General features: G+C 36.3%; 1 protein-coding gene across 2 annotated transcripts in view; it reads left to right on the plus strand.

The window, feature by feature from the left end:
- Positions 1-16,387, plus strand: part of FAM117B (family with sequence similarity 117 member B) — a 110,555-nt gene that overhangs the window by 87,686 nt on the left and 6,482 nt on the right. Inside the window, exons 5-7 of one of the 2 annotated variants that reach the window (XM_072617309.1) lie at positions 7,747-7,890; positions 9,540-9,765; positions 13,515-13,635. In XM_072617309.1, coding sequence (XP_072473410.1) covers positions 7,747-7,890; positions 9,540-9,765; positions 13,515-13,635 — 491 coding nt within the window. The remainder of the gene's footprint in view (positions 1-7,746; positions 7,891-9,539; positions 9,766-13,514; positions 13,636-16,387) is intronic. The other variant, XM_072617310.1, reaches the window with a different exon arrangement.

Raw genomic sequence — 16,387 nt, forward strand, 5'->3', positions numbered from 1 at the left:
AAATAAAGTCAAAATGAGTACACAGTTTTAAAGGCTGATACTATAAGCAAATTGGGAGAGCAAGGAATAGTTTACCTATCAGATTTATGGAGAATGGAAGACTTTATGACCAAACAAGAGAAAGAGAACATTATGAAATACAAAATGGATAATTTTGATTACATTAAATTGAAAAGTTTTTGTACAAAGCCAATGCAACTAGGATTAGGAGGGAAACAAAATTGGGAAAGAATTTTTACAACCAGTGTCTCTAATAAAAGCCTCATTTCTAAAATATATAGAGAACTGTGTCAAATTTATAAGAATACAAGTCATTCCTCAATTGATAAATGGTCAAAGGATATGAACAGGCAGCTTTCAGAGGAAGAAATTAAAGCTATCTACAGTCATATGAAAAAAATGCTCTAAATCACTATTGATTATAGAAATGCAAATCAAAACAGCTCTGAGGTACCACATCACACGTATCAGATTGGCTAACATGACAGAACAGGAAGATGATAAATGTTGGAGAAGACGTGGGAGAGTTGGAACACTAATTCATTGTTGGTGGAGCTGTGAGCTGATCCAACCATTCTGGAGAGCAATTTGGAACTGTGCCCAGAGGGCTACAAAAATGTGCATCCCCTTTGACCCAGCAATAAAGCTTCTAGGGTTGTATCCCCAAGAGATCATAAAAATGGGAAAGGGTCCCACATGTACAAAAATATTTATAGCAGCTCTCCTTGTGGTGGCCAAAAACCAGAAATCAAAGGGATGTTCATCAATTGGGGAATGACTGAATAAATTGTGGTGTATGGATGTAATGGAATACTACTGTACTGTGAGAAATGATGAACAGGAAGACTTCAGAGAACGACCTATATGAACTGATGCTGAGTGAAAGGAGAAGAACCAGGAGAACATTGTACACAGCAACAACCACAGTGTGCAAGGACTGTTTCTGATACATTTAGTCCTTCACAGCAGTGCAAGGAATTAAAACATTCACAAAGGACTCATGATGCCATACATATCCAGAGAAAGAACTATGGAATCAGAACACAGAATGAAGCAGACTATTTTCTGTTTTGTTATGTTTTGGTTTGGTTTGGTTTTTCTCGTGACTTCTCCCATTTGTTTTGATTCTTCTATGCAACATGACTAATGTGAAAATGTTTTAATAAGAATATATGTGCAGAACCCATATAAGATTGCATACCCTCTCTAGGTGGGAGGGGCAGAAAATTTAAAACTTAGGAAAGTGATTGTTGAAACCTGAAAACAAATTAATGAAATTTAAAAAGAATTTTTAAGAAAAAGAAATAATGAGCCGGCAGACTTAAGAAAATGTTGGAAAAACTTATATGAACTGATTCTGAATGAGAAGAACAGAACCGGGAGAGTACACAGCTCCAGACAGGTTGTGTGATGACTAACTTTGATAGATTTGGCTCTTCTCAGCAGTGCAAGGTTCTTAGACAACTCTGAAAGGCTCATGATGGAAAGTGCTATCCACATCCCAAGAGAGAATATGGAGTCTGAATGCAGGTTGAAGCAAATTATTTGCTCTCTCTTTCTTGTTTTGTTTTGTTTCTTCTTTCTCGTGGTTCATTGGTTATAATTTGGTTATAGTTCTTCTTTATAACATGACTAATGTGAAAATATGTTTAATAGGAATGCATATGTAGAGCTCATATCAGATTGCATACTGTCTTGGGTGGAACTGAATGTTATAAACTAAAAATTAATTTAAAATTCTAAGGGGGACTTACTGCTTTTGAAATATTTAGTGAGTTTGCTGGGTTTTCTGTTCATGAATAGACATCCCCTGTTCTTTAACCTATATTTCTTGGTTCATGGCTGTGTATGTAATTTTTTTTCTTTATTTGCTTGAATTATTTTAACCCCCTTTCCTCTGGGTTTTCCATCCTGTTCTCAAAGAAAAATTCCACCATTTGTCAGATTTGTATCATGTGACATGTAATCATGTGATCTGCAAGTGGTACTGAATAAGTTATACAAAAAACTAGTGAAAATGTTGACATTCTACAGGATAAACACAGTTTGAGATGGCATATCAATCAGTTGAAAAATTTAAAGACATTTTTGTCAGTTAAAAAAAATATCCAAACCAGTTGCTGGGGTGTTTTTCTTTTAAACTGGATTTACTGATGTGGTTGGTGGTCACAGAGATGCTGGTGTCTGTGTTGTGGTAAGATCTGGGTTTCAGGTACTACTCTGATGCACAATGTTGGTATGAATGTGGAAAAGTCACCTCACACATTTTGGTGATGCAGGAAAGTGAGACTGTGAGTAACTGCATAGTTGTTGGTCTGCACTTTGGCAGTGATGGGGAAGAAGTCTTCATATATTGTAATCATTAGTGTTGGGGGGAAATACCATCACTGAATAGGCAAAGGTTCTGTTTCCATCAGCCATAAATGCAGTCATGATAAATTAGAACAGTAAATAAGATGAAATGACAAAATAATTAACCTTTTTTTAAAAAAGCAATTTTTAAAGTAATTGGCCATCATAAAAGAGGAGATTTTTCCTCTTCTTGTTTTTGCATGAGGACTTTTAGCTTCTTGCCTTCATCTTTGACAGACTCCACAAATATTTAAGACTAAGTGTATGAGGATTCCTGCTAGAAAGATGACTGTCATTGGGAAGTTCCTTTTTCAGGATCGAAAGATTCCTAAGAGTGACAAGTAACCTAGTGCTGATACTCCATCAGTAAAAGCATAGGAATGTTACTTTTAAAATCTTTTGATATTATGATAGAGCATCTCAGGTACGTTTTTGAGTTATTCTTCAGGAAATCCTGTGATTCATTTGTATTATTACTATTTTTAATTGCATACCTTTCACATTTCTCATGGGGGGAAAACAACTTTCTTCATCAGCAATGTCCAGAAAAGGTATTTATACTTAAATAAAATAATGCAGGAAAATTATCCCTGCTGTGTACATCATTCCTCACCTGAGGGCTGTGAAAGTTGCTTGTAACAAAGTCATGATAGAAGATGCAGGTGTTGCTTGTTCTTTGCATCCTTTTGAAAGAAAGAAGGCATCGTCAGCCAAGAAAAGTTTTAAGTTCAGTTTAAGAGAAACCTTGGCCCTGAGAGTGGAGCTGATCAGAAAGTTTCTGAGTTCTTTAACTGGGCTTTGGTTTCCCATTACTGTAGCTAGAGTCTATAGAGGCTGGGAGCGCTGAATTCTTTATTATCAGCTGCTACTAGGCAGTAACTGGACAGACCCTAATGAGCTGCTTTTTTTCTTTCTTTCTTTTTCTTTCTTTCTGTCTTTCTTCCTTTCTTTTTTTGCCAAGCTCTGTGGCTAGGATATAGCAATTGTTTTTCTTGAAGTTTTAAGCTTTTGCTAGAGCCAACCAAGACCAAAGGAGAACTGTTTTAGAACCAGTCTTTGTAGATAAGGAGTATAGGGAAGGTGGGTTAGATTTCAGGGGAGGCACAGGACCATCAAGCTAGAACTAGAAAGGACATCATTTATCGGACTACAAAACTGACGCCCATAGCTATTTTAGCCAGTTTAGATCATTGTCCCGAGACTCCAAATCTAATTACATTACACCACACTGCTTCTCAAGTCCTTAGGATAAGTGAGGTTCTATTTAGAGTCTTGGCCATATCTTAAAGCTTTAAGAACACTAGATTTGTTATCCTTTTGGCAATTCTCATCACTCTTCTTCCTTTCTCATCCAATTTGTTTTCTTGCATTTTTCCTTCTTTACCTCCCAACATTGATATACTCCACATTCCAGCCTCCTAGATCTCTGCTTAAGTTAATCATTTTCTTTACTTCTCCTGAATTATATCAGACCACAGTCGTTTCCCAGGTGATACAGTTGAAAATATTTGTTCTTTATAGGATTCAGTTCAGTTTCTGAGTAATGTGGACTAGTAGACTAATGTCTTAATTAGAATATGTCGTTTTAGCCATAATTAATTTTACAGTATTAGCCAGAATCTTTAATTGGCTAGAATTTAAGTGTCCTACTTTTTAAGATAACGAAACAAGACCAAAAAATGGTTATCAGGAATTTATTCTGGAGTAAAATTACACATACCATAACTTTCTAGCTATATAACCAAGGATCAATAGAGATTGTGTTTTTAAGGTACTTTGCAAATAAAAATTTGTGTTTTGAGTCATTAACTTGAGGTATTCTAAGATTTAAAGTTCTCAAAGAAAGATATAGCTATGTTCTTTGCTAAGGAAGCTAAGAAGGTGAGGTAACTACACCTTTAAAAAAATTTTTCAACAAGGAATGAAACATGTTTTCCTGTTTGACTCCCAGTCAGTCCTAGAAAAATTAAGTCAGGATACCCCATTCATCAGAAGTTTTGATTACTTGAGTTTTATAGATAGACAGGCAAACAGATCACATTTTGGTATGAATTCAATTTTTACTTTTTTATGCACATATATAGCCTTGTGACAATAATTAGCCTTAAGGAAGTAATTTTAAATGTCATCTAATCTAAGAGGCATTGAGGTTGTTTCATCAAAGTCCCACAAACAGAAATGCATCCATGTCATATGTGAATTTCTTATTAATAAATGATGAAGTGTGTTAACTATTAACTTTTTAGAAATATATACTGGTATGATATGTTTAATACCAACAAAGTCCAGAAAACTGTTTTAATTAACTTCATACAGAAATAAACAGTTCTAAGCCAAGTATCAGTTACTGATGATTTTTAGTCAAATTAGTGATAACCTTGGTACTGAACTATTTTTGAGAATTGTGGAATGTATTCAATCAAGAAAAATGTTATTTCTAACTTCAAATTTGTATCAATGATAGTGACTTTCAGCTTTGCTTTTAGTAGTTCCCTGAAGTGATAAAGATGTTTTGCCACAGGTAAGGTAATCAAGACATTGCCCTGTAACCTGGCTGTGTAGCCAGAAATTTTAGCTATTTAAGCCTCTTCTGTTAATCTATAAGATTTTTTGGGTTGTTTTCATTTTTATTATAAATCTCAGGCAAGTAACATTTGGACCATAAGATATGCATGTTGGATGCCTCAGATGCTCCCTCATTTTGCAGACCAGAAGCCTTTATTACTGCCCTTTGCTTGTGCTTCTATAAACCTTAAGGTCTATTCCATCTCCCTTCAGCAAAATCTTTTTATTTGAACATGTAAATAGTATTTATGTAATCTTATTTTCTTTCCTTAATTGTAACCTTGTTGAAGGAAGAAACTATGTCTTAATTCTCCTTCATGGTCTGATATGATGTGTTCAAGATAGATGCTTAATACTGATTAACTAAATTTCTTTTTTTATCGATACTTAGAGTTGATTGAAATGTTGGCTAGACATGTGTTGTTTTTTTTCCCCCTAAAACTAGAGAGAAACCAGCTGGGAAATATTTGGCGCTGGGTTAACTGTACTTGAGAAAAACTATAAAACATAGGTTAGGAATTCATCTAGCTGAAAGGTCACTGTCATTAGCAAAGCAGTAGGGAGGCATCACTGTACCAAGAAGTACCAAGTTATTACACTGGTAGAGTTACTTAGGAAGTACATTTAGAGCTGGAACGGTAGTTCATGCTGGTGCCTAACACTTGGGCAAGCTTGCTGTTTGAACAGGTTCTAATTAGGTTGCTGAGAATTGCTTATGTAATCATAGCTGTTCAAGGAAGTATTTCATTTTTAAAATGTTGGGTACTTTTGTTGGAATTGTTTCAAGATTATTATGTGCAAATTCTTATGTCTACAGGACTTGTAAGTTGGGATCCAATAACAATCTCTGATTTGGCTGCTGCACCCTCTATAGAGTACTGCTTACTGCTCATGGTTCTGAAGTCTCAACATGAGACTTCTACACCTTGAAACCAACAGTTCTCTTCATCTGTTGCCAAAATTTAACGTGCCCTTTCCATATTTGTAATTATGATTTCATGCCTACCTTAATTAGTAATGACCTTTTTGCAAAAAGGAATCATCTGTCCGGTGTTAGTCGGCAAGCACCTATGTTCTTAGAGTACTTCTTCACCTCATCCAGAGCAGCTGTAGTTCTGTGGTTTATTGAAGAGGATGATATAGATTACCTAGCTGCATTATAGATGATTGTGTGGCACTCTCCAGTCCCTCCTTTTTCTTTCTAAGTAATAGTCTAGATTTTACTAACATTGAGGTAAGATTTAAGGAGCCAGGAGAAGATCCTCTCATTTTATCTTTCATCTACCAATTAAGTTCTGCTTTGTGCAGTGGGGAAGGAGAGAACTTTATAAGATTGTGTTAGCTGTTTCCCCACCTTTTAACTGAGGATAACTGTCACTTAATAAATACAAAAGCTGGGTGTTACCCAATCACTTAACTACTAGGGTCTTTTAGACTAACTTCTTTATGTTAATATATGTATACACACACATAATCTATAATTTAGAAGTTACATCAGAATTGTCACTAGGGCTGATTCATGAACAAATTCCTGAAACCAACTTCATTTCAATGTACTTAGTCAGTTTTGCTGAGCTTGTCTTATCCCATAAATGGAGACTACTAGATTTTTGAAAAGAATATTCTTTGGTCAGCTCTGTAACACAAAGTATGATGATGTACATTCTATTAAATGATATAAATCAATCAGTAGCTGTTTATTAAATACCTACTATGTGTCAGGTACTACATTAAAGTAGTGGGGAAAACCTAAATAAAGCACAGTTCTTTATGAATAAGGTCCTCAGTAAGACCAAGGGATATACAAAATGACCGTCCTCATCTGTATTCCTCAGTTGCCTTAAATATGTGAAGCCTATAAAGATATATCTTCTAATAAATGTTTTTATGTATTCATTTTGGCCATCTTATAAGGGGAGCTGACAATGCCCTGTAATTACGTAATCAGTCACATTCTTTTTAAAGTTAATATAGTACTAGTGAAATTTTAAAAAAAACCACATTAACTGTAGACTGTGAAAGGAAGTGATTTGCATCACTCTCTTTTAAAACCAAATATTACAGTATTGTTGCTGTAGTCATGTTCAGCTCGGTGTGACCACATTTGGAATTTTGTTGGCAAAAAATACTGGAGTGGTTTGCCATCTCCTTCTCCAACTCATTTTACAGCTGAGGAAACTGAGATAAACAGGGTTGAGTGACTTGCCCAGGGTCACACAGCTAAGTAAATGTCTGAGGTCTGTTTTGAATCTGGTCTTCTTAACCTCAGACCTGATGCTCTATTTACTGTAACACCTAGTTGCAGCAGTTAGCTATATCTCACAGAAAAGTGGTCATTGCTACAGTTTTACTACAGTATATGGACATTGGAAGTAAATTTGCTTTACACTGCTACAGAGAATTTGATGCTAAAATGTTTTAAAATTATGCTCCAGACAGAGTTGACACAAACTGTTGAAGTCAGGAAAAAATCACTGGGATTGAAATTTCCTTATAGTTTTTTTTCCCCAAACACTCCATATACTTTAAAAATTTTGATAAATAAACTTTTGAAGAATCTGTCTCATATCTGGGGGATTAAAAGCTGGAATTTGATTTTTGAAATTTGCATTTCTGCTTTAGATTAAGAAAGCAGATAAGAGTTTCTTAGCTACAAAACTTTGTTGCTTTTTTGTGTGTAAAATATGTAATTATGAAGCCTGTTCATTTTGTCCTTGTTTCTCCAGCACATAAAACAGGGCCTTGCTTTTAGTAGATGCTTAATAGATGTTTATTGAATTGAATGGAGAATTAAAATGCCACATTAAACCTCTTTTGTGTTTTCTTTAGGCTCCTATTCCAAAGAGTATACTTATTCCAGTGATTCCCATCACCAAATCAACAGGGTCACGGTTCCGGAATAGTGTGGAAGGGTTGAATCAGGAGATTGAAATAATAATTAAAGAAACTGGAGAAAAAGAAGAGCAACTTATAGTGAGTATTCTCTTCTTTGAAATCTTAACACATTTTATTTCCATAATTTATTTGATTTGCTATTTCCCAGTGCTTAGAACAGTGCCTTGCTCAGAGTGGGTGTGTAATAAATGTTTGAACTGAATTATATACAATGCCTCATGACTCATGTTTTTCCCCAGTTGATTTATTATCCATAATTGGAAGGTTAGAAAAAGGAAAGTAAGCTTTTTTTTTCTTTTCTGTTAAGAGAAAATGCAGTTTTCAAACAAAATTTGCCTTTGTCTTTCTGTAGCAAAGAGATTTTAGGCCTCTTTTCAGTTTTACACAGTTTTGTTTTTTAATTTCTTTACACTCTTATCAAGTTAGCTTGGGGGTGCATATCTGGGTTTTTGTGTAGAAATGATTTAAATTGTTACTCATTTATAGTTATTACTTTTGAGAAGGGCTGTGTACTTGCCCATTACTCTGGCAAATTTTCAGCTTTATGGCCTATTAAGAATTTGACAATTAAAACTTTACATATTAAGAACCTTCTTATTCATTACTATTTGGTTATCAGTTAATGTTTTAGGCTATGGTAGTTCTTAGTTCAAAGTGACCTAATCAGACTAGAGATCGCTTTTTTTGCTCTTGAACAATGCCACCATGTGAGACACAGTATGGCACTGTGGACAGAAAGCCAGCCATAATGCCACAAAACCTGTGTTCTAGTCATGCCTGTGACCCCAACTGTTTGTGGTCCTGGGCCAAACCTTTAGCTAAACTCTTGGTAGTTCTCTCCAACCTTTTAATTTGCAGAGAAATGCTCACCTCCATTGATTTTCCTTATCTGAGAACATATATGTGTAAAATTCAATCTGAATATTGCTCATTTTCAACTCATTGTTCATCCAAATCTCCTTAATTCTCTGAGAAAGAGGAGGGACAAATCAAGGGTTATATACTTATCCTAGCTTGATTGTTATTCTGTGGAGTTTCAGAATTGTTAAGATAGAGTGCCCATTGTTTTGATTTTATTGGGGGAAAGTGAGCACTACTGACTTAGTCTTACAGGACATCTTGGCTCCTGATTTTGCAAATAAGAAATAACAAATTCTATTCCATTCAGGCAGGTAAGACCCCATATAGTCACATCTAGTTTATTTCTCTCTGAGGCTTCCTTCTGGACTCACTTAGGGAGAAGGAGGGCAAACATTACTTCTGAAATGTCTCTTCAGTGTTGGCCAAGATGGCTTCAGTACTCCTAATTTCTGTGGAGTTGGTACCTTACCTTCTCTGGAGGGGGTGAGGTCTGTCCACTACTCCTGTTCCTCTGACAAGACCTAAAAAGAAAAGGGGATATCTTGGGGAAGGAAAGCCAAACTCTTGGCAGATAAAACACCACCACACCCTTTGTCCCCTTGATTCTGAACTCAGTGTTGTGTCCTTATTTCTCTTCTTTATGGTCCACTCTACTACTACAAAGAAGCAAATTTTTGGTTCGTGACTTTTTTCCCTTTCGTCAGGACTGTTGAACACAAAGGGAAGTGATAGACATGAGTCTCACAACCTCAGCAGTGGGCAAAAGGAAGCCATTTAGAAATCCTTAGTATGCGCTTTGAGAAGGTTGACAATGGACAGTTGCAGATCAACCACTAAGTGGAGAGTTTGTTTTTTATTTACAACAGCCACAAGATATTCCTGACGGTCACCGTGCACCTCCTCCCCTGGGACAGCGCAGTAGTAGTACCCGCAGTGTTGATACTCAGACACCTGCTGGAGCAGACAGGGGAAGTAACAATAGCAGCCGCTCCCAATCTGTGTCTCCCACTTCATTCCTTACCATCTCAAATGAAGGTAGTGAAGAGAGCCCTTGTTCTGCTGATGACCTTCTTGTTGATCCCAGAGATAAAGGTATAGCCCTGAAGAAAGAATGCTATTATTAAAGTTTATCCAACTCTTACAGTCTAAATCCTAATTGCTAATCGTATTAGTAAGAGTTTTGTGCTCTACTCATTTACTACCATGTATTAAAAAGCATTGAGGTGTTTGAACTAAGATATTCATTGTTCATATGGAGAATTTAAAAGAATTTGGTTATACTTTTATTTCTGGGTTTTCCTTTTATCTTTTCATAATGATAATTTATATTTGTATAGCTTTTTACAGTTACAATATGTTTTCATAGCCACTTGATTGTCTCAACAATGCTCTGAGGTCTGAGCAGATGGTGTTAACCCCATTTTACAGATGAGCTAAAGAGGTTAAATGATTTGCCTGCTAACTAAGGTTACACTGACAATAAATGAGATGGCCATCCTTATAGCCCAAATCTTTGTACTTGCTTAAAGTGAGTTATTGGTGATGTAAACAGCACTTATTGCTGAGCTGTCAGGAACCATGACCTCTTGATTTTGAATGCTTTGTTATGTACAGGTCATTTGTCTCCTATATATCATAACTCAATATAGCATCTTAGGAGGTCTTTAGAAGGATAAATCTGATGATCAGATCCAGAATCCATGGTCATTCCAAGAGAAATAGTTAGAATTTACCTCTACAGAGATGATAGTCAAGCCACTTGAAGATAGGATGGGGAGAAGGGCTAGTTTTAAATTAATGGTATCAAATACTTGGCCCACAACATTCCCAAGGGTGGTGCAGACTAAATATTTAACAAAATAAATAAAAATATAATAAAACAGATAATAATTATAAACTTCAAAACTAAATCAATGTGTGGCCCCCGGGTTCTCATGTAAGGATTAGTGGACCTCATTTCTATTTATGTTTGAGATTAAAGAGTAACATTTTATTACTTTTTAGAAGTGACCGTTTAACCCAAGCAGTAGATGTACAAATTATGAAGGATTTGTGCTCAATGAGAAATTGTTGCCTTACTTTCATGTACTGTACATGATTGAAAGTAACTCTACCTCTTCTAAAATGTGCTTTGTCTTCAGTTAGAACTTACAAGATTTCACATTATTGACGGAAGCCCACGTTGAGACATGAACAAGCACAGGACATTGTTTCTCCTAAGTGTTTGCGTACTTTACAGCCCTCCCCAGAAGACAGGGGCTGATTGGAGAACTCTGGATTTGGAGCCAGACATACTAGTTATGATACTTTCCCCCTTGAGCAAGTCACTTAACCCTCATAAACATCAGTGTCCTCATCTGTGAATTGAGAGGGGTTGGCCACGGTGATTTCTAAGGTCCCTTCAAGCTCCAAAGTGACAAAACTGACATTTTTGAAATGCCTGTTGCAAGAGTTGCATGATATTAGACACTGTAGGGGTCACGTAATATCTACAAAAGAAATAAAACCTTTTTTTCCCTCAGTTTACAGTTTAGCTGAGAACATGAAACGTACGAACGAGAACTTGTTTTAGAACACTTAAGTAACATCTAACTTCGTTGTTTCAATCCTTTAAGGATCCATGATTTAATTGGTATGCTGTGAGTATGCCTTCCACCAGTGCAGCTTGTGAGCCCTCTGAATTAGTAGAGGATATTCATGAGCTGTTGTGAGTACCTTTGAGTTAGAGGGAATGCAGAGATGGGAATAAGCAAATTATTGACATAGAGCTTGTCTGGAGCAGTGGCTACAAAATGGGTGAGTAGAGAAATGAGGTTGGTGGGGATACAAGGTGAACGTTTTGGTGGAGGGCTTTGAAAATTAGGCTGAGGAGTTGATAGTAAGTACTGTAGGTGGGAGTCACTATAGAGCATTGAATAGACTAATAACATAATGGGAGCTGGGAGGGAGGCTTAGATGAGATAGCTATAAGGAGGCTATCATTAAGGATATCGTTGCATTAGAGGTAAAGGCCTATGGTAATTGGAAACAAAAAGGTAAAACGTCTTTTAGAAGTAGATTTGACAGAGCTTTATTTTGATTTGGTTATAGAGCAGGAGGTCAGAAGAATGAAATAAATTTTAAAAGTTATAAATTGGACCTATTTATTAAAAAGCATAGCATTGTTGTAGTGCAGTGGGTAGGTACATGGCACAGTGGATAAAGGGCTGGGTCTGGATTCAGGAAGACCCGAGTTCAAATGTGGCTGTAGATACTAGCTATGTGACCCTGGGAAAGTCACTTAACCCTGTTTACCTCAGTTTCCTCATCTGCTGGAGAAGGAAATGATAAACCACTCCAGTATCTTTGCCAAGAAAACCCCACAAACTGCAGTCAGACGTGACTGAAACAGGTGAACAGCAACAAAGCGTTATTGATTCATGGTCACAGTAGAAGATGGTGGGCTTAGTTTTGAAAAGTTTGAGGTACTGGAGAGACATCAGAGTAGAAATATATTGGGTTTCCTATAAAATAGAACTGTGTAAAAGACTATACCTTTAAAATTAGTGTGAAGTCACTAGTCAGGGTAGGAGATAGAGATTTAATAGTTGTATTGGTGTGTTCATCCTTCGATGCCAAAGAAGACCATGCCATCAGAGAAATGATGACATGACTTGCACTTGACTTTGTTTTGAATGAGGGAGGGCTATGCAGGTCACCAGCCTCACTTCTCCTCCAGAGTCATCTGAATCCAGTGACCAGATATTCATCAGGATGACTGGAGATGACCCAGGATGAGGCAGTTGGGGTTAAGTGACTTGCCCAAGGTTGCACAGCTAGTGAGTGTCAAGTGTCAGAGGTGTGACATCTGAACTCAGGTCCTCCTGACTCCTGCACTGGTACTCTATCTACTGCACCACCTGGTTGCCCCCAGTAGTTGTATGGAAGTGCTAATTATAGACTGTAGTTGAACTCAGGAAGTGAGCATAAAAGAGAGATATGTAGATGGTCCAGAATTAAGAGGTAAATGGTAAAAAGGACAGAACAGTAGGAACATGTAAGCACAAAGAGAACAACCTTAAAGCTAAGAAAAGAGGATTACAGACTGAGGAGCCAAAATGAGAGTTTCTTGAATTCTCTACTGGATTTACTACTGTTTGATCCCCTGACTCTTCTCCTTCAAATATAATGTTACTCAGGAATACTTTCTCATTTAGAAGCTAAAATAGTCATAGGGACTCTTACATTTTAAGACTATCACATTTACAGATAAGGGTCTTAGGATTTCAGAGCTAGAAGGAACTTAAAAATCCTATGGCCCTCCCCTCTTATCTTACAGATGAGATTGGGAGTCAGAATTCCTGAGTTCAGATCTTGTCTGTACTACCTCTGTGACCTTGGACAAGTCAGTCTTTCTGACTAGATGTCACTCCTATAAAAGGAGAAACTCGGATGGTTCCTTCCCTCCCGTCTAACTCCAAATCCTAGGAACTCTAAACTGAAGCTGAGAAAAAGGAGAAGCTGAAAAGTGATTTGTCCAAGGTCATAGAAGTAGTAAATTACAAAACCAGGATTAAAACACTAGTTTTCTGTCTCTAAATTCAGTGTTCTTTTGACTGTATCATACTTCTCTTTAAAAGGGGTTTACATCGTTGAAAATAGATTCTTGAGAGAAGAATTAAGGATAGGAAGATGAGAAATGACTTAAGTTTTGCCATAGAAAACTGACTTTGTAAAGGGATTTCTTACATTTCTTAAGAGTTTTATTAAATTAGCATTCTGTGAGTTCCTTGTTCAAGTGTTTTGTATTTTGTGTGTTTTTTTGTACCTTGGTAAGTTTTTCACTGCTTTGTTCTTTTCAGAAAATGGGAACAACTCTCCTTTGCCTAAATATGCCACCTCACCAAAACCTAACAACAGTTATATGTTTAAACGGGAACCTCCTGAAGGCTGTGAGAGGGTGAAAGTCTTTGAGGAATGCTCGTAAGTATAGAAATATTTTGAATTGACCCAGTTAGTTTGTGTTTTAATTATTTTCTTAAATGATACGAAAAAATAATATTTCATTTGAGAGAAATGATGAGGGAGAGATTCAGAGTTCTCCCTTTTTTCTAAAGTCTGGATTTTTTTTTTAAAGTTCAGTCTCTTGAAGGATATTGCTGATTATGAGGTTGGATTAACTTTCTTGTTCAAGACCCTACGCACATAGAGTAGCCATTGTGTTTTGCTCAGGTTTGGGTGGGGCATATGTTTTTTAAATAGAATTGCCCAAGGCTGGGATGGTCTGGGTGTAGAGGTAAGTAGTCTCTCTGTGCTAGGGTGACATTTCACTCACAGCCCCTCATTGAACATCTACTCTTTGAAGGGTATCTAAAATGTGAGATTGCTGCCACGATGGTCTTCAGTGTAAAAGAGAGGGCCAAATGACCATTAATAAGCATTCTGGCCTTATTCATAAAATGATTAAATTTTCCATACCCAGAAACCATGTCTCTCAGACCTTTTTAATTGTCACACATTCTTTTCCAAAGTATTAAGTATTTTTTCTTCTTAGGAAATCTGGTGAGCTATATTTAGTTCAATGAGATGTTAAGTAAAAACCATTTTCTTTGCCTTTAAAAATACATTTAATGATTTTGTTTTGACAAAGACTTACAAAGTACATTCCCCCTCCCTCAGAAAAAGAGCTAGCACATCAGTTGTTACCAGAAAAGAGAGGTGTAGCTTTTAATTTTAATATCACCATAAGAATTATATTGACCGTTATTTATCAGAATTTTGTTGCCTTTTGACTTTGTTGTCTTTGTTTCATATGACTTCATATAAATGATATGTACATATTTCTCTGAATTTTGTATAACCTATGGTTATTACATTCATTATATTCACATACCTTAATTTCTTCAGACATTATCATTGTTGAACAGACTGCTTTTAGTTAGTTTTCTAATAACAAACAGTACTGCTCTGATCTTTACTTATTAGTAAGTACATTATAGTATACTGTGTAGTATACTATTATATAGTAGTGGGATCCCTCTGTCTGAGGGTATGAAGAATTTAATTTTCTTTCACAATTCCAAATTGTTTTCCAGAATTTTTAAATTAATTCATTGATCTAACAGTAATGAAATATACCTACATATCCCTGTAATATACATATACATATGTATACACACACACACACACACACACACACACACACACACACACACACGTACATATTCCACATATTCCTCCTGACTAGCCTAATTCTGAGAAAGGTCTTATGAGTTACAAATAACTTTCCATATAGGAATGAAAACAGTTCAACTTTAATGAGTCCCTTATGGCTTCTCTTTCCTGTTTATCTTTTCATGTTTCTCTTCATTATTGTATTTAAAAGTCAGATTTTCTATTCAGCTCTGGTCTTTTCAACAAGAATGCTTAAAAGTCCTCTATTTCATTGAAAGACCATTTTTCCCCCTGAAGTATTATACTCAGTTTTGCTGGGTAAGTGATCCTTGGTTTTAATCCTAGCTCCTCTGACCTCTGAATTATCATATTCCAAGTTCTTCAATCCCCTAGTGTAGAAGCTCATAAATCCTTTGTTATCCTGATTGTGTTACCACCATACTTGAATTGTTTCTTTCTGTCTGCTTGTAATATTTTCTCCTTGACTTGGAAACTCTGAAATGTGGCTACAACATTCCTAGAAGTTTTCCTTTTGAGTTCTTTTTCAGGATGTGATCAATGGATTCTTTCCATTTCTATTCTCTGGTTCTGGAACATCAGGGCAGTATTCCTTGACAGTTCCTTGAAAGATGATCTCTAGGCTCTTTTTTTGATCATGGTTTTCAAATAGATCAATAATTTTTAAATTGTCTCTCCTGGATCTATTTTCCAGCAAGATATTTCACATTGTCTTCTATTTTATCATTGTTTTGATTTTGTTTTATAATTTCTTGATTTGTCATTAAGTCATTTGCTTCCATTTGCTCCATTCTGATTTTGAAGGAATTATTTTCTTCAGTGAGCTTTTGGACCTTCTTTTCCATTTGGCCAAATTCTGCTTTTTCAGACATTCTTCTCATTGGCTTTTTTGCCATTTGAGGTAGTCTATTTTTAGAAGTGTTATTTTCTTCAGCATTTTTTTAGGATTCTTTTAGCAAGCTGTTGACTTATTTTTCATGATTTTCTTGCATCACTCTCATTTCTTTTCCCAGTTTTTCCTCTACTTCTTTTACTCGATTTTCAGTTTCCTGTTTGAGCTCTTCCATGACCTGAGACCATTTCATATTTTTCTTGGAGGCTTTGAATGTAGGAGCCTTCACCTTACTGCCTTCCTCTGGTTCTGTGCTTTGATCTTTCTCTAGTTGTATACTTTGATCTGTCTTATTGAAAGAAAATACCTTTTCACCAAGAAAGTAACCTTCTATAGTCTTATTTTTCCCCCTTTTGGTCATTTTCTCAGCCAGTTACTTGACCTCTGAGCTCCTTGTTAAATGGAGGGTGCACTGCTCCACGTTTCAGAGCCTTTGTGCAGCTGCTTTCAGAGATATCTCCAGGGACATGTAAATTCTCAGTTCCTCCAAAGTGGTATAATCAAGGGAGTGATGTTTACTCTTCTCCTGGCCTGCACTCTGATCTGTGAGCAACCACAAGCACTCTTTTCTTCCCTGGATCTGTGAGTAGGATTCCCTCTCCAAGTCTGCCACCAGATCTGCTGCACCAGCACCCCTCCTTGCCTCAGGGC

Source organism: Notamacropus eugenii, chromosome 6, assembly GCF_028372415.1.
Source record: "Notamacropus eugenii isolate mMacEug1 chromosome 6, mMacEug1.pri_v2, whole genome shotgun sequence".
Taxonomy (NCBI): domain Eukaryota; kingdom Metazoa; phylum Chordata; class Mammalia; order Diprotodontia; family Macropodidae; genus Notamacropus; species Notamacropus eugenii.